The 26,396-nt window shown below is 38.0% G+C and overlaps 2 protein-coding genes across 2 annotated transcripts in view; both read left to right on the top strand.

Annotated features, from left to right (window-relative positions):
• The first annotated feature begins 396 nt into the window (after window positions 1-396).
• gatm.S (glycine amidinotransferase (L-arginine:glycine amidinotransferase) S homeolog) lies at window positions 397-17,759 on the top strand. The gene is made up of 9 exons (XM_018255392.2): window positions 397-577; window positions 5,046-5,261; window positions 9,166-9,361; window positions 11,765-11,955; window positions 15,252-15,389; window positions 15,515-15,679; window positions 16,340-16,403; window positions 16,495-16,611; window positions 16,927-17,759. The coding sequence occupies exons 1-9, from the start codon at window positions 509-511 to the stop codon at window positions 17,037-17,039; spliced, it is 1,269 nt and encodes a 422-aa protein (XP_018110881.1). The 5' UTR covers window positions 397-508; the 3' UTR covers window positions 17,040-17,759.
• A 5,358-nt stretch (window positions 17,760-23,117) lies between these two features.
• The window catches only part of LOC108712890 (high affinity cAMP-specific and IBMX-insensitive 3',5'-cyclic phosphodiesterase 8A), a 150,634-nt gene continuing 147,355 nt past the window's right edge, over window positions 23,118-26,396 (top strand). Inside the window, exon 1 of the mRNA XM_041588279.1 lies at window positions 23,118-23,455. Coding sequence (XP_041444213.1) covers window positions 23,390-23,455 — 66 coding nt within the window. The 5' untranslated portion in view covers window positions 23,118-23,389. The remainder of the gene's footprint in view (window positions 23,456-26,396) is intronic.

The raw sequence follows: 26,396 nt of genomic DNA, 5'->3' as shown, positions 1-26,396 counted from the left end.
TTAACTCCCTAATTATGAGACTGTGCTTACAAGCATACACCACGAGCCCTATATTAAAATTATATTTTCTACCACAGGGACAAGAGTCAAAATAACCCTATGGGGTGGCACCAAGCTCTGCTGCTGCACTGATGAGCTATCTGCTCCATACTGCCAGATGTTACTACAACAACACAATGAGGTTTATATTCAAGTCCTAAATACTAAACAGACCCGCCAGATGTTACAATGTTGTATTTCACTCCTCATTGATCCTTTCTGTAGCTAAAAAAGGGAAAAGGTGTTACATTTCTTGCAAGAGACACTTTCTAATCTGGGAATGTGTGACCTTTAACTCTGCCCCTATCACCACCTGTTATCAGCAGCAGCCAATGGAAAGCGCTAGGAGTTCATATAAAGAGCATAGCAGCCCAAGGCTAGACACCACTTAGCCCTCAGTGGGAGAGAACAGAGCTAGCAAGCTCATAGCCAGCCAGTGAGAACATTCCCTCTAGGCAATCTGATCACCATGCTGCGGGTGAGATGTGTAAGAGGAGGAAGCAGGGGAGCTGAGGCAGTTCATTACATTGGATCCATGGTTGGTATTCCTGCATTTTCATGTCTTTCCTTGTATGACTTCAGCGTTCCACAGCTCACTGCCTTTCTTTATGTCCAAGTTTTTCCCTTACCACTAGTTACCCAATCTTATGTCAGATCTGGCAACAGTGGACAGGATTTATTTTTATACCTCCTCTGAGTTTTTTTAATCCACTCCCTTATAGCTTAAAATATACACGATATGTAAGCTGTATTCATTCATTCTAATATATTATGTTTCACATGTAGAGCCATGTGAAGTAACAGTGTGAAGTACAGAGAGTTCATTAAAAGTACTTTCAAATCCTTATCGCTATCAGATGTTCCTGGTTGGAGTACTCAGTAGGGAAAATGCTACCATACCATGAGATATCCAAGTGTGTTATCTATTACAGTATAACTAGAAGTCTGATTAGCTTTGAACTTTACCTAGAGGCGCTTTTCAGTTTCTTTGTTGAGATATATTCCTTCTAGTACAGTCTCTTATTCTTCAAGCCTGTCTGACAATTGACTACAATTTTGTTGACTGTGCTTCATATTCCCAATCATTTCTGTGTGCACTGACATTCCCCTGTTGTGTACACTTCTTAAAAACTTGTAAGCAAAGTGGCGTCTGGGTCCCAGCATGTACGAAATGACGTGCATGTATATAACATGTGCTTTGTCTGCGCCAGAATTTCTTTTTTTCTCTGGAATTTCTACTCTGGCAATGAGTGCACGGTTCAATATTTCATCAGCTATGTTCTCCATAAGTAGTTTTTATTTACTCACATTAAGCATGAGGACAGTGTGAATTGCCTGCTCAGAACATTCATTCTTGAGGGTTGCTACTATTATTTTTTTTGGGGTGTGTGAGGCTTCCTGCCAAATACCACTATGCGATGGCCCACAATTCAATACATTCTTTTATTAATTCCTGCATAAATATTATTGTAGTACCCGATATTATACAGAGAAATGCTGCTGTTGTATATATCAATCTTTAAACTAATTATTAACTGATTTAAAAAAGATCCCAAAATACGAATACACATTGAGATATTCCTAATATAGCATTCTTAAGGCATAAACCTCATCATTACAAAGGGAGTTTACAGTATTTTCCTATTTTTGCCCAAGCCTTGCATTCCCAGGAATACAAGCAGTCCACAAGCAGATCTGTAACTTCCCCACAGAGCTAGACAGCTATACACTGCCTGTTATGACTTACCATTTCCTGTGTTTCATCTCTCTCTCTCTCTCTGACAATAGTGTGAAGAAGTGTGCTGAACTCTTTTCTCAGACCTTCAACAGCACACTTTTTCCCATCAAAAACGTAAATGTTTTATCCAGCTGTTGCTTGTAAAGAACATATACATGATATATCATTAGGAGTCATTTTTATAGCAAATCACTTGCCAAATGTTTCATTTCTACACATTTGTATTCATGTATTAAAGGGAACTTCTATACTGCTTAACACAAAGTTCTTTATAAGTTTCCAGTAAACAGTACTATTAAGGGCTTTAGTACACGTGCAGATTTGGGGAGATTTAGTCGCCTGGCGACTAATCGCCTCTTCTTCAGGGTGACAGTCTCCCTGAACTGCCTTCTCCCTGCCTTCCGCCTTCTAAAATGAAAAATCGCCTGCGCCAATGCACTCGCGGGGCTTCAATTCCCGAAGTTGCCCGAAGTTGCTAAAGCCCTAACAATAAAAAAGTGCACAATTAGAATTTGCAATGTAATTTTATAATGAATATATAAAATTACACTGCAAAATGCTATTTGTGTTATTATGTCTGCATTGTATTTATGCATGGAATGCTCAGGCTGAGGATACTGAGACTTTAGCTTTGTCACCAAATTCCTTAGATTCACAGTGACATAGGACACGTCCTTTTGTTTCCTTGACACTGAGCACTTAATCTGTATTGTAATTATATTTTATATTCATGTGAATGGTATTTCTAATAATGGACTTATTGTTACTTATTATTGCAGTGACCCCTTGTTTGTCACTACTAATTTGTTGTTTTGCTGTACAGTGCTTTGCCCTCAAGGAGTGCTATACAAATTAAAATACACATACATACATAAAAGCAATTAACAGGCTTTAAAGTAGAATATTCACTAATCTGTCACTGCCTGAGTGCTGAGGAGTGTGGGAATTGTGGAGCTGCAACAGCTAAAAAATTGCTTTCTCATATCTATAGCTGTATTGGGGCTCACACTGACTTGCAGTAAACCTCTAGTGAGCTCCAAGATTTTTCTAGATTACCCACATAGTTCCACAGATAATGTTCTGCCCATAGGAAAGCCACATGTACAGCTCATTGCTCAGAGGCCTCTGATAAGATAGCAGGGATAATTCTGTTTACAACAGCTGTTACAAGATTTACTGTGACCACTAGTTGTCCAGAAGTCAAGAGCTCATTGTATCTATGAAACAAGTCAAATGTCTACGTGCTGCCTGGCATGAAAGACCGACATAAGTGCAGAGACCATATACATCAATCTTTCCTGTGACAACAGGCTCTCAACAAAGGTTCCTTTTATGTCTAGCTTTCCCAATTAGAACACATACTAAAGTATCTATACAGGCATTCAAAATAAAATACATTTAGACATAGAAACAGATTAGCTAAACATTTGTAATAATTAGGATATACCTGTACCGTAAAATAATGACTTCTTATAGTAAACAGTATACACCATTGACACTCAGTCTTTTTTTTTTTTTTTTAATTTAAGAAGTGCAAAAGGAAGAGAATGTTCTTATTTGTCTGACATTCAAATACTACTGTTTGTTTTTTTTTGCTTTCTTTTTTTTGGGGGGAGGAGAGAACACTAGACACCAACACTTGTATTAAGCTAGACAAACATATAGCAATATGGCAGTGGCTGTAGCTGTTCAGCACCCCTCCATATGGCTGAACCCTGGGAGCCAGTTTCAAGGGATTTTCTCACAATGCTGTTAATTGACAGTTAGCCTGTCCTCAGCTAACACCTACTGTCATTTCTGAGTTATTATGTTGACTCCATTTATTTACATGGACAAAATGCAGATTTTAGGCCATTGTCAGTATGCTACATATACAAATAAACAGGAATAAACTCCTTTTAGGTCTGCGGGGTAGGTGTATTACCGTGTATGCAAAAAACAGCATTGTTTTTTTTATTAAGGGCAATTGCACAGGGTTACATTTTGCAGCATTTTTAGCAAATTAAACACGTGGGGCAAAAATTATACTCTATTGTTTCCTATAAGAATGACTCAAGAGCAGCAGCACTTGTCAGTAGATTCTCCTAATGGACAATAAATGGTGATTTCGGGTGTTTTGTTCCTGCATGTAGCGGGCTACAAAGTAACACCTGAAACTGACCCATGTGACATTGCCCTTAACCTTTAGTGAAAAAAAAATGTTCATAGGGAAGAATTCCTTTGTATTGTAGGTTTCCTGTTCTGCAGTGCAGGAAGCTGATTGTATCCTCCTATCGAGAAGCTATTTTAGAGATAGCAAAACATGAAATCACTAAGTTACCAAGGAAAATGAAGCGAGTTCCCGCTGGAGCACCCATACGGACATTATAGTGATCAGTTAAGGATTCACGAAAAAAAATTAATACTTTATTTGCATTTTCTGAAGTGTAATCCTACCTAAGATAATGTAATAAAAAAAACTAGCTGCCTATGTATAAGATTCTTGTCAGAGCAGCTGATATGAAACACAACATAAATATAGCTAAATATACATTATGCAAGTATCCCTATGTAGAATAACCTATGCCGAAATAAGGGCATGTAAAAAATATTTTAATGACTTGTATATACAGTATGCAATTATCAATCAACAAGCAAAGCCTGTCTCAGGCATGGATGTTCTGTGGTGTATGTACTGTTTCTGTAGTCATACTTGGTTAATTTAAAATATTTTTAACTACGGTGTATAGATTGACAAGTCCACAAATATTTGCAGTAGTGATGCACCGAATCCAGGATTCGGTTGGGATTCGGCCTTTTTCAGCAGGATTTGGATTCGACGAATCCTTCTGCCCGGCCGAACAGAATCCTAATTAGCATATGCAAATTAGGGGTGGGGAGGGAAATCGCGTGACTTTTTGTCACAAAACAAGGAAGTAAAAAATTTTTCCCTTTGGATTCGGTTCGGTATTCGGCCGAATCTTTCACAAAGGATTCGGGGTTCAGCCGAATCCAAAATAGTGGATTCGGTGCATCCCTAATTTGCAGATCTGTGCTATTGTACATTATTCCATGTGAAACCATTGTTAAGTGGATTTTGACAAAATAAAATCACATTGTGGATGACACTACAGGTCATTATGCGCAGGTCATGGGGTATGCTTACTAGACCACTGCATCCTGAGAAGGGCAAAATCATGGCCATAGTGTTTTATTTACTTTGTCTATTTTTTAGCATATTTCACACACTTTCACTAAATTTCCAATGCTATTCTGTGTCAATTTTTAGCTAAGGAAAAGCTTTGTCGGATGGGTGCAGCGAAGTTTCCAGAGCACCCAGGCAGCTGCAGTGTCGGAAAAACCCTGTGCTGCTGACGAGAAGGTCAGAGACCCCGCTGCCCAAGAATCTCCTGTCTGTTCTTACAATGAATGGGACCCACTGGAGGAAGTCATTGTGGGCAGACCTGAAAACGCCAATGTCCCAGAATTCTCTGTGGAAGTAAAGGTATGTTTAGAAAAATAATTTAATCAAATTTTCCTCTTATGTATGATATATACAGTATGCACAATTTTCAAATATCAGGGTGGGCAACGTTCATCCCTCCGAATTAAATTACATGGCCTGACACAAAACATTACATTCTTTAAATGCATGTATAATTTTACTTAGCTTCCCTAGAGTTTCTGTTAAGGGGGATTGCTCAGTGACATCATTACTAGGGATGCAGGGGGTGGGTGTGATCACACTTGGGCTCATACCCCATTGGGGCCTGCTGGAGTTACAAAAAAAGGTATGAAAGTGCTGGGAATTTTATGGGTGAGGGCATGCAGAGTACTAGTCTAAGAGATTGGCCTTAAACAGATTATATATATAGAGTTAAAAGGTTGAACCAAATGAATGTGTATCTTTTTTCAACAGGGGCACATTCTGCACTTGGGCCCGGTCAACAGTATTTATATAACTGGGCTTACTAGAGAGATGGCATTGTTTGGGGTAGAGTAGAGGGTATGGCTGTGTGTAACTGGCGTCCTGTTTGTCTGAATGGAAATGTTGATAGGCATTATATACACTTATATTTTCATACATTAATATATTGACAGAAACAGCAGTTTGTTTCACTTCCTACTTATTGTAACATGTCATCATGGAAATAATTTTGTATGGGTAAAATTATTCTTGGTTCTTGGTCCATTACCACATGCTCTGGACATAAGAGGAATATTGGACTGCAGCACTAAGATCCAAATATAGAAATGATGCTTGCATCACTTTTTTTTTTTTAATCAGTATGGCTGCCTTGTTTGAAACACCCTTACTGTACTGCACATTTCAGAGAACGTAACTGTGTATAAAAGGACCATGTGTTCCTACCAAAAAAAAAGTGTAAATGGTCATCACTCAATGAAGGGAATGGCACATGAAAAGCATGTGACATGTCAAGGACTGTTACGTTAGAGCCCAGGCAGTGCATCACTGTGAATGGCAGGGCCACTACTTTTCCAGAAGACATTTCCCTGCAGCACCAACTGGAATGAGCATGATACAGATGAATTGACAGTACAGCACAGATAATGATATTTCCCTCTCATGTGCTCTCCTGCCTCACTCTGCTCTGCCCTCAGTCCATTTTGTGATACAATTCATAAAGCCCTGCTCTGAGGTTTTTTTTTAAGCTGGGTTACTCTATAATAAGGGGGAAGCTCAAATGACCTATAATTTGATATTTATTTTTTTTTTAAATTTTTTGGCTTTTACCTTCCACTCCCATTTGATATTGTAGGCGATTTAACATACCTGCAAATTCATTAATGTTTAATAATTTTGACTGATTTGGGTGACTTAAGTGGGGGCAAAACTAACTTCAGTGGCATAGCCAAGGGATCGCACCAGTCCAAGTGTTCTTATAATTGATATAATGGCAGAGAAAGGTAATTCAGCTGGGCAGTGATGTGATTCAGGAGAGGGTCTGTGGAGCCAAGAGGTGGGTTTAGTTACACTTCAAAATTAATACAAAATAATATTCCCAAGATCTAGGTAATTAATGCACTTTTGCAACTGGTCTTATTTTTTGTTCTTATCTGCCTCTCTCAAACTTTGATTTAAAAATATTATGCAGCTTGTAGATTCTAAAATCAGTGTCCCTAGAACTGGATTTTAATTAACTGTCCCCTAGACTGGCTGCCACCACTAACCCCACCAACACCTTGCAATCTGCTTTCCCCACCCACTCCTACTTTTACTGCTAGTACCATTTTGGAAAGCAAAGCCACTCTGGGGGCTGGGTGAATCAATATGAATGTACCACCCATGGCCAGTATGTCTTGCTATGCTTGGCCTTTTGAGACATTCCCACAAATTTGGGCCTGAGTATCCCTAAGAACTTTTGTTAGAAGGTTAAATTTTCATTGTGTTCCAATGTACAAACCACTGTCTACCTGCTGGGGTGAGTGATTAACATTCAGGTTGCATTTAAAATACCAGAGTGTACCAGAACAGCCGAACAAAAAATTAATACTTTAAAAATACAGAGACAGATCTTTTAGAATACCCATATGTATACTATACTAAATGTTACAATTGCAGGTGAATTCTCCTGTGTAGGTCTGACTGTTTAAAAACAATATACTTCTCTGTCATTCCATTGAGAAAATAGAAGCTAAAACGAAAGGCCTGGAAAAGTCATTAAGCTTAGGACACGCACACTCTTTAACGAGCCGGCTGTCCATAAGATATAGGGTTGCATCGTGTTCCTAAAATATTTTTCTCAGAAAGAGAAGGAGAAATGAATGGATTATGTAACAGATGCAAGCGAGTGCAGTACAGTAGGGGATTGTGACTTGAAGGCCTTTCATAAAGCACAAATAATAATGGCTGTGAATGTCACACTAAATAATGAAATATAACAAGATCTCTTCTATTTTCTCACCTGAGGTACATCTATATAGTAATGCATGGAAAGGCAGGCACACAGAGCAGAAGTTGCTGAACTATACACATTAAAAATAACTTAAGACCCCTAGGAGGAAATGTAATACAAGTCATAAATAATAAATAAAATAAACAAACTTCACATTTCACAATTTAATATCTTTCAATAGACAGTTATTACAGTAAGAATTTTAATTATGGAACTTTTTTTGTAAGACCTGATCAAAGCCAGCATTTTGCTTGGAGCAAGAAATGTATTTGCATTCAATGCACTGCACATTCATTTGCACATTCTCTTGTGGATGAGCCACCGTATACTTTAAGGGCAGGACTTCACGGCCGATTCCGCCGCGATCTGACACGCTGCGCAAAATCGCAGGCGTCACGTCGAACGCGACGGAAACAAAGTAAGTCATTCAATTGTCGCACTGTGTCGCTGCATTGATGTGTCTGCATCCGACAGTCGCGTTGCATCAATGCAGCAACACAATGCGACAATTGAATTACTTACCTTGTTTCCGTGCAGCGTCTGCATCCGACAGTTGAGTCTCATCAATGCAGCGACACGATATGACAATTGAATTACTTACCTTGTTTCCGTCGCATCCGACGTGACGCCTGTGAATTTGCGCATCGTGTCAGATCGCGGCGGAATCGGCCGTGAAGTCCTGCCCTAACAGGTTTGTAAAAGCTATATACTATCAGCTCTGAAGGGTTTAAGCATTAACTTAATGGGAAACACCAGCAGTGAAACACACGACTGGCACACTGGGCTAAAACTAATATGCAATTAGAGTCAGAAAGAGGGAGTATTTGAAGGTCAAAGGGCTCTTACACAAGGGCGGTTTTTCCTGCACTCCTCTGCGTTGCACTTTCTTCCGTTCAGCCACAGGGGAGAGCAGTATGGACACACTCAATTATTGTTAAGTGGGCTGTACTCACACAGATGCATGTAAGTGCCAAATGCAGGTGGGACGCAGCATGTTGCATTTCACCTGCGCCCGGCGCATACATACGTCTGGGTGAGTACAGCCCCCTTCACAATAATTGAGAGCATCTACTCCTGCGGCTGAATGGAAGAAATCGCAACGCAGGGGAGTGCAGGAAAAACCACCCGTGTGTAAGAGCCAAAAGGCACACACAATGTCAACTGGGGTCAGGTGATCAAACTTTCTTTGATCCATTTTGAATACAGAACAGAAAATAGAGAACAGGCCATCTGGTGTCCTTGCAAACATACCAATTATGAAATCTGCTCCCTGTGATATATTTTATAGAAATACTTAAATGTTTTGAATGAAAAACCTGGAAAAAGACAGTAAAGCAGCCAGCTGACGTTTAGATGCGCATATTGAAAAGTTCAGTCACATGAAATTACCTTACATTCCAGACTTGCCAGAATTTCCAATCCGTACATGTCACCCAGAATTGGAGAAGCGTATAGCTATTTTCATTCACTATGGATTTTGTTCTATTATAGGCAAATACATATGAAAAATACTGGCCTTTTTACCAGAAGCACGGAGGTCAAAGTTTTCCTGTGGATCATGTAAAAAAGGCAACAGAGGAAATTGAGGAAATGTGCAATGTTCTCAGACATGAAGGAGTTATTGTGCAAAGACCTGAGGTCATTGATTGGTCAGTGAAATACAAAACACCTGACTTTGAATCTACAGGTAATTTGCTCATTTCCACATATATTTTCAGGATTCCACAAACATTATATTTTAGCATTTGTTATTAAGGGGAGACTATACCTCTAAACATTGTAGGTGTCTATATATAATACTGTGTATCACAAAAAAAAGCTCATATTTAAAACGGCTTTTCATATTAAGAAAGCCTTTTCATGAAAAGAGTTTTGTTCTAATATACTGTTATATAATATGTGGCACTGGATGGTTCTGTATTGCCAGTTAACACACTGAAATCCTTCCTCGTGTTTTTTAAAGCTTTGTGCTCACACATAACCAATTGCATGCATACAGTTAGGTTACATAGGTTATATCAGCCAATGAAATGGGCAGAGCTGTGTCTGCTACTTTGACATTTTCTCCTGTCACAGAGACCTGCTTTATTTCCTGTCAGGTGATCAGTGAGTGACACAGAGAACATCACAAAATGGCAGCTTATGATAAACAATGTACAATTTATTATAGTTTGCTGGAAGTAGAGAAAATGCTAGACAGTGGCGATTTTGACATCTCAGCCTGCAGTTCCGGGTTTCTTACTGAAATGTCTGACTTTCTCTTAAAATAAGAGGCGTTTTGGCAGAACAGTCAGCAGCTGCACATAAGCTGGCCATACATGTTGAGATTTTTAAAAGATCCGATCATCATCGTTAGACCACGATTATCTCGGAACGATCATACGACCGTACGAATTGTCCATCAACTAAAAAGGCCAATTTGCCAGGAAAACCAAGGGTAACTGCCTGCTTGGCCCTGCAAACATAGATAGATTGCACTGGGACTGACAAAGATTTTTAACCTGGCCGATCAATTTCCTGACAGATGTCGGCCGAAAAATCGTAAGATGTTCGATCGTTTGAATCCCACTAACCGCACGATAATTTCGAAGAATTGGTCGGACTTCGCTAAAATCGGTCGTTCGGCACAAGAAATCTTCTCCTATGGGGACTTAGATACTTAGATAGATACTTTTGTAACAATTTAAGATAAGCAGAGAAACAATTGTAACTATTTAAGATAAGCAGGTCTCTTGGGAGAAAAGAGACTTGCAGCTTAAAGGGCAATTCATTTTCATTAGCAAAACTGTTATAAAGTTGACAATAGACGTGCAGATATGATCGTACAGATCTTTGATTCCGTCGGTCAGGTTAGAAAATTTCTACCGGCTACTGATAATATCTCTGCATGTATTGCCGATCTGCTGATATCTGATGGAGACTGCCACCTGCTTTTGTCAGACATACCTTTCGTACGATTGCTGTACGGGCAGAACATCGTCTGATCTGTTCTTTTACTACTTTATTTAATCTGAAAGGTTAGTGGCAGGTCAGGAGATGTCCGATCATTCGTCCGATATTGCAGGTATATCTGCACGTCTATGGCCAGCTTAAAGGTGGCCATAGACGTAACAATTATGATCTTTCTTGGAAAAGATCTTTCCAAGAAAGATCGTTTCTTTCAATACACATGTGTAGAGCTGAATTATCAGATATACAGGTGGAAACAATAGAAATCTACCTGTATCTGACGATTCAGCACTAACAATGGCTAATGTTTGGGTGCCTTCAAAGGCACCCAATCAAAATTTTCTGTCCAGCCCGATTGACGAGCCGACCGATATCCAAGTCCGATATCAGTTGGCTCTTTTCCCACCATACACGCACCGAATATCATACGAAAATATGTTTCGTACGATATTATCTGAGCGTCTATGGCCTCCTTAACACATAAACAATTGCACTAAAACACCCAGAAATGGGTTTAAACTTTCATAACCTGCCAAATTTTGTAAAATGGATATGGTAATTATAGTATGTTGCCATAAAATGGGCATGATCAAAAATTCACCTCACTGACCATGGCACGAGTTATTTTCAACTCCCATAAACTTCCATGAACTCGAAATTTGACCAATTGAAATTTATTTAAAAACAAATTAATTTTTCAAAGTCGAGTGAATAGGATCGACCTGCAAACTCAAATTGAATTCGACTAGAATTTTAAAAAACAAACTCTTAATTGATCCCAGGACATCTTCCATAAGCTAAAACAGCAATTCGGCATGTTTAAGGTGGTGAATAGTTGAATTCTAGTTCTTAAAGGGCCAGTGTATGATAAATCTTGAAAAGCGAATTAGAATTTTTTAAAAAAAACTCGATTCCAATTTTAATAATTCCCTAGTCGAATTTGACAGTTTTGGCCAAAAAAATCTCGAAAATTCGAATTCGAAAATATTCGTTCAGGATTGCCAATTTATGTTTCCATGTATAACGAAAAGAACAAGACCTGCAACCCTGCTTGAAGCTAATCTATTGCAAATCAGCATGCCACTGAACCTGTATGTTTATGTTTTCTTGACATGTTCATTGTTGGTGTGCCACATTTCAGGAATGTATGCTGCTATGCCTCGAGACATCCTGCTCGTTGTTGGGAATGAGATCATTGAAGCTCCTATGGCATGGCGAGCTCGTTTCTTTGAATACAGAGCTTACCGTCCTCTCATTAAGGATTATTTCCGCCGGGGGGCAAAGTGGACCACTGCACCTAAACCAACAATGGCTGATGAACTCTATGACCAGGTAAATTCACCAGGCTATTAAGGTTTTCTGGCAGTTTCTTTGGTAATAAGGCTTTGAAAGCTAGGTAAGGGCTAATGTATTTTTCAGTTTCTGCCTCTCCACTCGTACCTTATCTCTTGGATTGTTGGTGGCAGAGACGCTATAACAATTGGGCAAAATCAGGAGATGCTGGCTGTGTTCAGCTGTTTAAAGATCCTGAGCAAGAGATGGCGCTGAAGAGCACAGGGTCTGGCTCCTTTCTCTGCAGGTGTGTTTTGTGTGAGTTTAAATGCAAGTACACTGTCTTGTGAGTGTCTGTGCACACATCACTTAACTGTGTTTGTCTAACCACATCCCTTATTAGTGTATAATATTTACATGATGATTTATTTATTGCAAATCATACATTTTATAAATTACAAATGATTTGCCCTCAGTTTTAAGGTTACCGTTTCTTCCTCTCATATATAAGCTCACCTTCCCTTTGTTTTTTTTAAAATGAAATGACTACCTTAATGCACTATTAAAATATATAAATAGAAAACCTTTGCCATCTAATGGGTGGCATCCTTAGGTTTACCTGTAGCGCAGCTTTGGGATTTGAAACCTTGTTAACTTTGGGTTAAGGCAAGTAGCAATGCAGACTGTTTATTGAAAACACTGTAAATGGAATCAGCTAAATAAAAAAATCAAAAGGGTGAATGAGTTTCTTCTAATAGCAAATAAACCAGGTATTATCAAACCACTGATAGAAGACTGGACTCTGCCTTAGGCACAAAATAATTTAATTGATTTTACCATATCAGATACCCCTGGAATTGTTTCACATTGGCTTGCAACAGTACAACCTGCAAGATAGCTACTTTGTTGCAAATGAAGCTCGCACAACAATATGTGTACAGTGTTCTGCTTCTATACTGAACAATTCAATAACAAGACAATAATTTAGTGTCGGTACATTGATAAGGTTTTGCTTTTTCAACTGCTTTTTATTTTGGTTATCTGACCCCTTTTCCCCCACCATCTCACCTTTTAAGTTTTAATCTCCTCCCCTCTCATACCTGCCCTGAGCCAAGTTGAGCGGAACTAGAAAGACCCTCATCCCCTCCTACTGGCAGTTAGCAACACCTAGCCCGGAGAATAATAGATCTCACGGGCCTCCTTTTAAGGAATTGCAGCTGACTTAATGTCTGTACATTGATAAGGTTTTGCTCTTTCAACTGCTTTTTTCTTCTGGACACTTATTGTAACAAGTGAGTTATGATTTAGCTTATCACTGTAACCACTGCTTGCAACCCTATTGGGCATATCAAGCAAAAAAATGCTCACAAAAGTCCCCTGTCACTGGTATGAGATTTTTAGGGACATATTTATTGAAGGCTGAACCCTTTTGAAGTGAATAGAGTGTGGCAGAATTTCACTCTGGGGACTCTAACAAGCTCTCTGCCACAGGGTTCTATTGCACAGTAGCAAAGCTCTCAGCCGGCTGCCAAAGAACATTTCCAGTCTGCTTCTATTCCTCAGTAACCACTTTTTAATTAACAAAAAATTGTCATGTGCAACTTTATTTTCAAGTTGGTGATAGGGTTTATATGTAGGGTTGACACTTTTCTGTAAATAAAATACTCACCTTTCTATACACATGATCTGTCTACTGTGTTCCTTACAGTATATTGGCATCAAGTACAGGTATGGGACCCGTTATGGGATCTGTTATCCTGAAACCTGAAAGCTCAGAATTATGGAAAGGCAGTCTCCAACAGGCTTTGTTTTATCAAAATAATCCAAATTTCTAAAAAGTTTTTCCTTTTTCTTTGTAATAATAAATCAGTACCTTGTACTGGAGCCAAACTAAGATATAATTAATCCTTATTGGAAGCAAAACCAGCCTTTTGGGTTTATTTAATGTTTACATCATTTTCTAGTAGACTTAAGGCATGAAGATCCAAATTACATAAAGATCCGTTAGCTGGAAAACCCCAGGTCCCGAGCATTCTGCATAACTGGTCCCATGCCTGTATCATTTTTGCAGGTTGGGTCATAATATGCAAGCTATTTTGTTTTCCTGATCTTTATGATAGTTTAAGGACAGGAGGCAAACTTCATTTGAAATAAATGGAATAGTTCAGTAAAAGTATTTCAAATTTGTAATATTTTTGTTTTTTTTTTAAGTACAAAATAAAGAGTTTGAAAAACCAACCAAACAAACAAACAAAACATTGCCATCTATGTATAACTATTTTTGTAAAGCACCGTAAGGACAGCCATCACATTACATGACATAAATGTACCTATTAGCTCAGTCTCGGATCAGCCCTAGAGAGGAAGCATAGGTTTCCCCTTACCTTACTTTATTCCAACCATACACTCTTAATTCAGTGTAAGATATATATCATTTACACTTGGGGGCCGATTCACTAACTTCGAGTGAAGGATTCGAAGTAAAAAAACTTCGAATTTCAAAGTTTTTTTGGGCTACTTCGACCATCAAATGGGCTACTTCGACCTTCGACTACGACTTCGAATCGAAGGATTCGAAGTAAAAATCGTTCGACTATTCGACCATTCGATAGTCGAAGTACTGTCTCTTTAATATATAATTCGACCCCCTGGTTCGCCATCTAAAAGCTACCGAAGTCAATGTTAGCCTATGGGGAAGGTCCCCATAGGCTTGCCTAACTTTTTTTGATCGAAGGATATTCCTTCGATCGTTGAATTTAAATCCTTCGAATCGTTCGATTCGAAGGATTTTATCGTTCGATCGAAGGAATAATCCTTCGATCGTACTATCTGCGCTAAATCCTTCGACTTCGTTATTCGAAGTCGACGGATTTCAATTCCCAGTCGAATATCGAGGGTTAATTAACCCTCGATATTCGACCCTTAGTGAATCAGCCCCTTGATGTTTTCTCCTAATCAGCAGTGTAATTACTGCAGTGTAATTATTCTAACACAGGATTGCAGATACAATTTTACAGTCATGTTTGTGGGCTGCAAGCATATTCTGTGGCCCAGTTTAAATTCCCTGTCTGTGGCCTATTAAATCGCCACTTAACGCTTGCTTTGGTGGCTTTTCCTATTCTTATTAGCTTTTTAACTTCTAAAAAAACTTCTAACAAACTCTAAATCACAAAGTCAAAGAAGAGCACTAATCTAAATATAAAAATGAATACACATGAATTATATAATAATTTATTAAAGCACTCCATGTCACACATGCCTCACAAGTGGTTCATAGTATACACACATTCACGTGTACACATTTACTTACTAGGATGACGTGCCCAGTGTTAAAACTTCTGCTTTTTCTCCTTTAGGATTATCCCATTCGTACCGTGGAGGACAGACATAAACTGGCTGCTATGGGAAAATTTGTTACAACAGAATTTGAGCCCTGTTTTGATGCTGCTGACTTTATGAGAGCTGGGAGAGATATATTTGCACAGAGAAGCCAGGTATACATAAGCAAATAAAGATTAAATGGATTTCTTTTTATGGATCATACAAATAAGTGATCCTATACCATAAATGCATTTCAGCTTTTTCTTTGAAAGTTTTACTGGTGATGATCTGTTTCCAGGTTACAAACTACCTCGGCATTGAATGGATGCGAAGGCATTTGGCACCAGATTACAAAGTACACATCATTTCATTTAAGGACCCAAACCCAATGCACATTGATGCTACCTTCAACATTATTGGGCCTGGCCTTGTGCTTTCTAATCCAGATCGCCCTTGCCACCAGGTAAGCCACCTTTATGAAAAGTGAAGTGTGCCTAGAGAAATTATGATTAAGAGTAAACCCTTAGGAATGACTCTCATGGAGGATTATTTAACGCTGAACCATATAAGTTCAAGTTCAAGTATAAGCTCTTTATTAAAGGAGCAATAAATGGTTCTTATTATTTAGATATTAGTGAATACTACATATCTTTGAATGCCATTGCAGACGGAAGTCCCAAATGGTCAGATAACATCAATATACATCAATATATAATAATGATTTCCTTTTTCTCTGTATTAATTAAACAGTACCTTGTACTTGGTCCAAACTAAAATATAATTAATCCTTACTGAAAGCAGAATCAGTCTATTGTGTTTATTTAATGTTTACATAATTTTCTAGTAGACATGATATGAAGATCCAAATTACGGAAAGATTTGTTATCCGGAAAGCCCCAGGTCCCGAGCATTCTGGATAACAGGTCCCATGCCTGTATATCATTTAACCGTTTACTGTTTTCTTAGCAAACTCATAAGTCATCATCTGTCATAGATTTGGTAGTTTTCTATCTCCTATGTTTCAAACATATTTTGTGGTACAGTAATTTTTTCTGTTTGCAAAGCATATATAATTTAAATATGCTATTAGAACTAACCCAAACTCTTTAATTACATTTTATAGATTGAACTATTTAAGAAAGCTGGCTGGACTGTGGTTACTCCCCCAACTCCATTAATCCCAGATAGTAAGTATAATATACATTTTTTATACAATATAATCAGGCAACTCTACTAGTAGCATTTTTCTCTAATTGTTATTGTTTTCTTTTTGCTAAGATCATCCTCTATGGATGTCCTCAAAATGGCTTTCCATGAATGTCTTAATGTTGGATGAGAAGCGTGTGATGGTGGATGCCAACGAAACCTCTATTCAAAAGATGTTTGAAAAATTAGGTAAGCTTGGGTAGTTAATGGCAGGCTGATATTACCAACACAATATGTTCCATTAATAATTTGGAAGAGGCTGTTATTTACAGACATACTTTTCAAGCGGTTTGCTCTTCCAAGATAAAATTGACTATTATTCACATATGTAGCCTGTGTCTGTGTAAGGTCCTGTAGATTACATAGATAGCTGCAGAAATAAAAAGTATCAAGGAAGCAAGAAGAGAGAGAGAAGAAAGACACATCTAATATAAGGCACAACACTTCAGCTAAAGGCACTTTTGAAGAGACTTACACTGGCATGTTTTCATTCTTTCTGAACAGGCATTTCTACCGTCAAAGTCAATATTCGCCATGCGAATTCATTAGGAGGTGGATTCCATTGCTGGACATGTGATATTCGGCGCCGTGGAACGCTGCAGTCCTATTTCAGATAATCTAAGCTATGAAGTGTATTTTCAGTACATGAATAATGTTTTTTTAAATAATTAATTGATCATCATGCCTGCAAATGTTCCAGCAAATGCAGGCATCTTTATGAAACAAGTGGTTGTATTACCTAAAAAACACTTAATTCACGAATTTCAGATACTATAGCTTAGATTAATTTTTGCTGGTTTCTGTTGCTGAATGAAGAAAAATAACAGTTGGCCCCTCATCACACTATAAAATGCATGACAATAAGGAACACTGGGATTGCTCGTGACTAAAAGAATCCACATACTCACTCTCTCTGTCTACCTCTGTCTTATCAGGAAAGGCAGCTTCAATGTTTTTTTTTTTTAACATAACCATTCTATACAGGTTACAGTCTACTGCATGCACAAGACACCTACATCACATTGTTATTGCCCATTTGCACTCTAGCTTTATATATTTTTGTTGGCTTATTTTTTAATACAGCATTTTTACATTACTAAAACATTTGCATCATGGCTGGCAAATTCACAGCCCCACAGCTTTTGTGAGTTGTATTTCCTAGCATCCACATCCAGGCTGTCTTTCTTTCCAAAAGCTGAGGGGCCATGACTTTAACATCCTAAGTTTATGGGATCCATGTACACAACTGAATAATAATGTAATAATGTTCTTCCCACTAAGAAATGTTTCTTTACTGTGAATCATTGTGTAATGTCTAATAAACTGTCAATGCAGAAGTTATTATTCTTATTCATTTTTTTAGTCATTTGATATATTAGGGGTGGGCATAACATTCTGTCCACTGCAACATTCCTTCTCTGCATATTGGTAGTAATGCATGCAGTAACATGGAGTAACATGGAGGCTGATTATTTCTTGCTTCACCTACGACATACAGTAGATACCAGAGAAAGATGCCATGTGTTCTCTAATATTAGCTGGTTCAGTTAAATCTGCTTGTGGAGAATATCTCACCCAAGATAAGCAATATAGCAGCTTTCTCACATGTATAGTTATGCAGTGGCAGTATGTTCTGTGTAGAGAGTAGCTATGCCCTACTACTCAAATACTCAATCAATTACATGGAAAATTACTCTGAGCAAGTGAGCACGAAGCATGGGGTCCTGTAACATATAGGAAAAAGAATTAATGATATGCAAGGTTACTCACTCCAAGAGTGTATTGGTACAAAACAATTACAGAAAACAACAGCAAAAAGGCATAATATTATATAATATTCAACAAACCCCACAGCAATATCATACCTCTGTCAGCATACCACATGCCAGCCACTCCCTCCTGACGCGTTTCACTCCATTAGGTGCTTCATTAGAGGAGATGTGGCTACACTATGTCACGTTCCTTTTATACCCGATTGATTATTCCAATCCATGTTTCAGGGTTTCTTTATTTTTTCTAGCCCCAGATCAATTAATCAGACAGTTATTTATCTGCCTTATTGCCTGTAGCCTTGCCAATATATTTAAACCCTCTAATTACTCTATAGATTTAGGACAAAATATTGACGGCAATTTGCAACTCAAATATTAGAGACAATTTATGACACACACACACACATATATATATATATATATATACATATATATATATATATATATATATATATATATATATATATATATATATATATATATGCAGAAAAAGCTGAAGCACACCAGGATTTTCTTCAAAAAGATAAAGCTTTTATTACATCAACGTTTCGGCCCTCGCATGGAGCCTTTATCAAGATATATCAAGATTTATCTTGATAAAGGCTCCATGCGAGGACCGAAACGTTGATGTAATGAAAGCTTTATCTGTTTGAAGAAAATCCTGGTGTGCTTCAGCTTTTTCTGCCTTTGGATATTTGATTTCTGAACTGCACCCAGGTATGTAACTTTTGAAGTGTGTGCTAAAGCCTTTCACAGTATATATATATATATATATATATATATATATATATATATATATATATATATATATATATATATATATATATATATAAATATCCTGGAAAAAGGCGAGCACCCACAGGTCTCAAGATCAGTGTCAAGGAAACAAAAGGCTAGAGGACCCTACCCCCTAGGGCTTACAGTCTAAATAATGTGATATAAATGTTCTTATATTTCTGTCAGGAATGTTTATTCTTCATACAAAGCTACACCTTTTTACGAATACCTTGTGTGTCCATATCATTTTGTCTGACAAGTTTACTTCACATAATTATAGCAACTGCGGTTTAAAGACTTCCACAAATATTATGTGGACACAAGCATTAAAACAAGGGAATTCAAACTGAAGATCTAGATTACGATTCTAAAAGACAGGGGGCACTGCTGCTTCAGAGAAAGCTCATAGTGATTAATGTATCCAGTTTATTTTAGTGAAGTACGACAATGCAAATACAATAACCCACATGTGACAACTTTCAAGCAGTGTGAGCATTGTTAGGACATATATATATATATATATATATATATATATATATATATATATATATATATATATATATATATACTATTTTACTTACCTAAATGTGTGTGTGGTTACAAAATCAGTTCCGTGGAGCACAATTTTATTAAATACTTTAATTTACTATACATTAATATACAGGGATTAGGAATGGGGAACTGGAAATATTTGACATCTTACAATATGTTGAAAATATCATGTACCTTACTATTATTATAAGAAGCACTCTTATTTGTGATAATAAACATTCAGGTGAGTGGGGCTCAGTTCCATATTTCACACCAGGGCCGAGGGTTCTCTAATAATACCATGGATAAGACTAAACCTAGAAACCTCAAATTTTATAATGAATCAGCCTTTCATATGTATGTTCCCTTTATACTGTCATTTTCATAAACTCTTCATCGAAGCGGGTGCTTTGTGTCAACAGAACATCTCATCAGGTGCATTGATGCTGTTTTTGTGAGTCCCTGTAGGCCTATAGTACAATCTGATTGTTGGCTTTCAGGCCAGCAAATGGATCAGCCAAATTTGGTTCATCACATGGGTGACTAACTAGGGCAGAAGAACCTTGCTAAAGGAGCCAGTTTTAGATACCCTGTTTCCAGGGAGTGAAGGGCAAATTTCTCCCATTTCGTTTTACCGAAAAATTTGCGAATTTCCCGGGAAATTCAGGAAACAGCGAGGGTGTTGCTATTTGAAAGAGCCTTTCCTTAATTTTGAAATGAAAAGAATTACCTATTATACCTCTTTTTATACATGTATGTATCACTAGACAGTAATGATCCAGGGGCCTTGGGGTGCCAATACTCATGGGCGACCCGCGATCCAAAGGTGCCCATACTCGTGGTTCACCCGCAAGTCCCCAACCACACATACTTCCAAGAAAAGCAGACCCCTGCTAGGCACCCTGTACCCCCAGGTCCCCCCTGTGGCCACAGGGTTTGATTTGGCAGTAGTTACACCACTATATGGGTCATAGATTAAGTAGGCTATTCGTCAATATAAAGTTAAAGGTGACCTGTCATCCTAAGAAATAATTCCAAATCATTTTCTATTGTGTTTGTTAAGCAAAATAAACTTTATGTACACTATATAAATTATTTACATTTTGTTCACAATCACAGCAAGCAGGCAGACAACATTTTTCTGAAAGCTGTAATTAAACAAGATTTTGGAATGAAACAAACCTGGCCTTATGCGCTAGAATGGTGGACCTGATGTTTCCTAGATGGGCAGTGACATCTAGTAAAGTAATTGACTGGGCAGGCAATATCTGATTAACAGCTGAAAATGTTAAATACCTTTATAACATGTATGGATGTTTTAATAAAAAAACAAGATTTTTTGTTTTCTGTTTAATTTGGAAAGAACTTTTATTATGTGTGGGTAATAGATCTACTTAAAGCAAAATGTTTGCCCATTGTCCACTAAGAATAAAGGCATTGCGTTGATCCCTCTGTGTAACTTGGCGATTCAGATCCATTTTGAACAGGGGTATTTACTCATGTGCTTCTCTGGACAACCCCTATCTTTTTGGGCACCTCCAGGTTCTATTGGCTTCTAAGGAGTCCTCTAGGAATCCCAGTATTATTCACACATTTGGCACTCCCCTGGCCTTTTGGATCCTTCCTCCACTGGTGACATCCTTATTGATTGCCAGCAGGTAGGGGTATTTAGCAGGTGATGGTTCACGCAGGATAGCAGGTACATCATATGGATGCATCAATATTTTGGGATTAGGATGAATACAGAGTTAATCATGAATCCCAAACAAAATCTGATTTGAAAAAAAATGTGTGGAAAACTCTTGCGGTTTTAAGAGTTTGAATTTGATTCAGGCAGGCCTTTGGGTTCGCCCAGTCCAAACCCTGCTGAAAAAAGTACATTCTGCTCCCCAACATATTAAAATGACTAACTGAACAGAAATGTTTAATTGATCTGATAACTATAAACTTGCTCTCAGTGTCTGCCATAACATTCCATAACCTGTATTTATTGAAACAGAATTTTATTTGTGCAATGATGAACATATGTTATACCATATATAATTTGAATTCGTTATTCATTATTTGAGTGCAATTCTCCAGTGGTGAAATGGACCAGCAGCAAAGTGGTCCTGGAAATTACTGTAAACTAATATTCCAGTGTAAGTGTTACATTATAACGTGTGCTCTTTTCCTTCAACAAGAACTAGACAGGGATTGGATCTATCATCTGGAATACTTGGGGTTTTCCATATACTAAAAACATTTAAACAATAAATAAACCCATAATAATAATATTTTGGAAAAGCATTACCTGGACACAATTGCAACCATTGCCAGTGGATTGCAAGGGTTTGGAATCATCACTTGTATTAATTTGTTAGTAGAATAGTGGGTCTCTACTCTCTACATTATCATGAAAATATACTGGCCTTCCTATATTTTTAAGTTAATATCCTGTTTATAACATTGGCATCAAGGGTCATTTTTACCTGCAGAGAGCAGTTCCCAGCCTCTCTTAGGCTCAGAAAGTTATCCAACCCCTCCCTCACTTTGTTCCATTGCGAATAGATAGATTTTGTGACTCCAAGTTTGTCTGTGCTCCACCCAAAATGAAAAGTAGGGGGACTTCCATATCCCACAAAGTGAAGGAGGGTTTGCATAGCACTATGAACCTAAGGGGGTTTTGGAAATGGATCTTACTAGTAACATGACTTACTTTTAGTCTGCTGAATCAGGTATTTTTGTGTAAAACAAAATACATGTATATTTATAAATGGAAGTACAGATGGTGTATACATGCCTTTTCTAAGACTTATTGAATGAGTTAACGTTAAAAAGGTGGTACATTCTTATATATTACTGCCCAAGAGCAAATCATTAGGCCAACCTGGCTTATGAATATTGTGTAAAATCTTTAAAACAGAAAAAGCCACTAGATAAACGCTCTTCCAGAATTAGAATACATCCTTGTATTGTACAGTGCTTCTGAATATGTTGGTACATCAATAATATACCAATAACCGATGACGTTTCTAGGGAAAGTTTAAGTAATCATTTACATCTGTTCTCACAAGAGCCACTACCAATCACGTTTCAGTATGTTAAAACCCAGGGCTAGTCCATTTATACTGTATAAAGTGTCAGCAGCCCTGCTATTCCCCTAGATACATTTCCCATCTGATTCCTTCACCGAGGACTCCAGGTTCAGAGTCCAACATGTGAAACACTCCCCTCCAGCAGCCATAAATATGCCCAGGAGGCACAAAGATAGACTGTTCTTGCACATGTACATTCTCCAGGCAGATAAGAAGCCTGCAGTCTCTCTGCTGGTTTCCCTCTGCTCTCCAATAACAAGGCAGGTTAGAAGTTGAATGGAAGTTGACTTTATTACCTCTAGTGACGTAAAAATATGGTTGCTTGGTGACCTTGCCTCTGATTTTTATGATCTAGCCAAGCTATGAGAGAAGAGGGAGTGGTGTAAAAATGAATTAGCACTAGTCTGTCAAGTTTCCACAGTAGATAGCAGCTTTCTGTGCTAGTCTTGGGGAGGATTGCTCTTCTAGAGATACTGCTGATGTGCCAAGCTCCATGTGTGTGTGTCTGTGTGTGCTCTGCAATTAAGATCTGCTTGCATGCTGCTGCCTAGAGGATTAGTGCTGTGCAGCGTGGCAGGTTGCTAGCCACCCTTTCACATAAGCAGGCTGTAATTTTGGATGTACCATCGGATTAATTCGTCAGTGCTGCTACAGAGACGATTCAACAGCGTCGGCTACTGCGGCTGCATTTGTTCCCATCATCATTATTATTATTGCTGTTGTCACTGTTTTCTCATGGTTTGATTTGGCACCTCTGCATACATGCCACTGGAATAACCACTCTCCAGCTGCAAGCAAAATATAAGGGCGATGGAGTGGAAGAAGGTGAAAACTTTAGGAGGCAGCAACAAAGGGCACAACGGTCCTTTAAATCAGGTAAAAAATTTATTGTTATAGCTGTCGCTTTATTTACAGTACAGAATATGGAACAGGCAGCTGGGCTATTTATTAAGGAACAATGGAGGGAAATTATGCTAACAGGTGCACCTCTCATCTTTATTCAACTTTAGGGACCAGCAAGGTCTCACGGTGCAGAAGATGGGTTCATTCTGTCCCGTAACAAATCAACCAGTCCTACTGCTTTTCATGGTTGTTTAGAGCCATGCAGTAATGTAGTAATATTATTTAATAAACAAGAATGTTCGAAATGTACTACTTATGCCTGTTATGTTTTTAAATGTGAATGTGATAGAAATTCATAGATGTATTTATGAAAGGGTGAACATTAATTGAAATTAAATTTAATTTAATCACCATTTGTCAGCATGGGAAAATCCACTGTTTTGGGTATCCCAAATTCTGAACCCAATCCTTATTAACATATGCAAATCAGGGCCAGTACAGTAAAAAATGTTCAACTTCCATGTTTGTGTAATGAAAAATTCACATGTTTTTAAGCATTCGGGTTTGGCTTGGCTGTGCACTTTAGATTCTGTCTAATTCAAATCCTGCTGAAAAAAGGCAGAATCCTGTTCCATTCCAGAACTGAATCCTGGTTTTAGTTTATGCCCCCCACAATCTTATACAAGGATAGAGCTGTTGCCCTCTGGTGAACTGTGGTATAATATTCCCTATAGAGTCATCTATTCATTGTGTTTACTGTGTTCCTGTTCAACTTATGCTTATTAATAAACCAACAAATACCTAATTTTGTTAGGGACACAGCTGGCTTGAGTCTCCATTAAGCTAAATGCACAAACTTTGTATTTATTTACAAATCCAGTCAGGGTCAAAAGACATTGCGATTCACTTTGTGAATGTCATTCTCTGAGGCTCTCTAGTTTTAACAGGGAATTAAAGCTGTGAGTAAATATAACGTTTGTTTATTAGTATTAGTGCCCCATAAATTACAAGCACCAAATTAAACCCCACATTCCTTCTGGGATCCTCCACTAAGCCTGGAGCCTAGTCCATGTAAACTGCAGAATTTTTTTTTTCTTGTTTAAAATATTTAATCAGTATGACAGCATATACCATGCAGAGTTGCTGTAATAAGTACAGTGGCATGTCATTTTCAAAAGTTAATAAAATTAATAGATAAAAACATAGAAAAATAAACAAATTTTTTTTTAATAACTTGTAACCAATAAAGTTATAACAATGTAGGCATAAACTTTAGTTCACACATTCAGTGTGTCATACATATTTACACAAATGTATGCTGTACTGTCTAAAACCTTACATCGTTTCACCTTGTAGGCAGACTCTAAAGCAGGTTACAATTCCTTTCACGTAAAGCAGGTGCACTCTGAAACATGTTGTCTGATATGACACAATAAATGTTCACTTACAAGGAATTATATCCTGCTTTCGAGTTTGGCTCTGTCCTTGGATTGATGGTGGGTGTATATATATTTTTATGTATATATACAAACACACACACACACACACCGGACCAAGGACAACATGCCTAGGATTTAAAGAATAAAGAAAGGTTTATGACTACCTTTTTTTGTTTTTCATTCCAGATGAAGGTCTCTGTGTGAGGTCAAAACATTTAGCAATAAACCTTTCTATTTGTGCATTTATAGTTTCTGTTTGCCAATTCTTTAAATCCTAGGAGTGCTGTCCTTGGTCAGGTGTATTTTTTTGTACTACTCACAGGGGCAGATTTACTTAAAGGCGAAGTGGCTAATGCTAGCGACTTTTCACCACTGTTGCCACCCGCAGGGACATCGCAGATTTAACGGGTGCAGGCGCCAATTCACTAGCGAAAGAGACTGGCGCTAGCGGCCATTCGCACTCTATCACCAGGCGACTTTTTGCTCTGGGAACGGACGCTACTCCTCAAATTCACTAAAATGCAGATTTTACTGAACGTTACCTCTTTCACCAGAGTTGCCTTCACCTCCTCAGACTAGACGAAGTCACTTACATTATATTCTATAATGTAAAATAAATTATAAACTCCTTTTTTCAGAGCGATAGCCTTCAAAAGTCCTAAAATATTTTTTTGTGTAACCAGTTTCCCACATACATTTTCTAACATATGGAACATTAAGGGGCCGATTCACCAAGGGTCGAATATCGAGGGTTAATCAACCCTCGATATTCGACTGGGAATTAAAATCCTTCAACTTCGAATATCGAATAATCCTTCGATCGAATGATTAAATCCTTCGAATCGAACGATTCGTAGGATTTTAATCCAACGATCGAAGGATTATCCTTCGACCAAAAAAAACTTAGGAAAGCCTATGGGGACCTTCCCAAATACAATACAATATAATGTATTTGCTGCAACATATAACACAAAGACGTCCATTCAACTTTAAATTTCTCGCAGTATGTAAATTAACCAGAGCGCAAGACCTCTAGCGAATTTGCGCCAGGCACCTAGCGCATCTTTGCTTTGAATCGCTTGCATTACCGAAGTAACACTAGCGAAAATTCGCCAGCATTCGGCACCCAGGACGAAATAATGCATGCTAGTGAGTTATCTGGGCGAATTTTCACCTGGCAAAGTGTTTCGATGGGTGCGAAGCGGGCTTTAGAGAATTTTCGCCGGGGCACCCATGGTGTGCATATAATATATTTCTCTTTTTTCTCTTATATGTTATATATATTTATGAATCCCTTGCACAGACTGGGTGCTGCCCATCAAACCCATAGGCCAAGCCCTGATAGAGCAGAAGAAGTTTACTTACATTTCTTGCCTTACCCCAGAGGAAGGAACAAAAATATTATATATAAAATTGTGTAATTTGCTGTGGCTGAATTGTGTGCATGTCTGTAAAAGTATGTGTTAAAATGTTGGATTTGGTCAGTGTTCTCTTTTTTTTTGGCTATGAGGATAAAAATGATGTTATGTGCAGAT

Source organism: Xenopus laevis, chromosome 3S (assembly GCF_017654675.1).
Source record: "Xenopus laevis strain J_2021 chromosome 3S, Xenopus_laevis_v10.1, whole genome shotgun sequence".
NCBI classification, from domain to species: domain Eukaryota; kingdom Metazoa; phylum Chordata; class Amphibia; order Anura; family Pipidae; genus Xenopus; species Xenopus laevis.
Note: the sequence above shows the minus strand (reverse complement) of the source record. Positions and strands in the feature narration are given on the sequence as shown.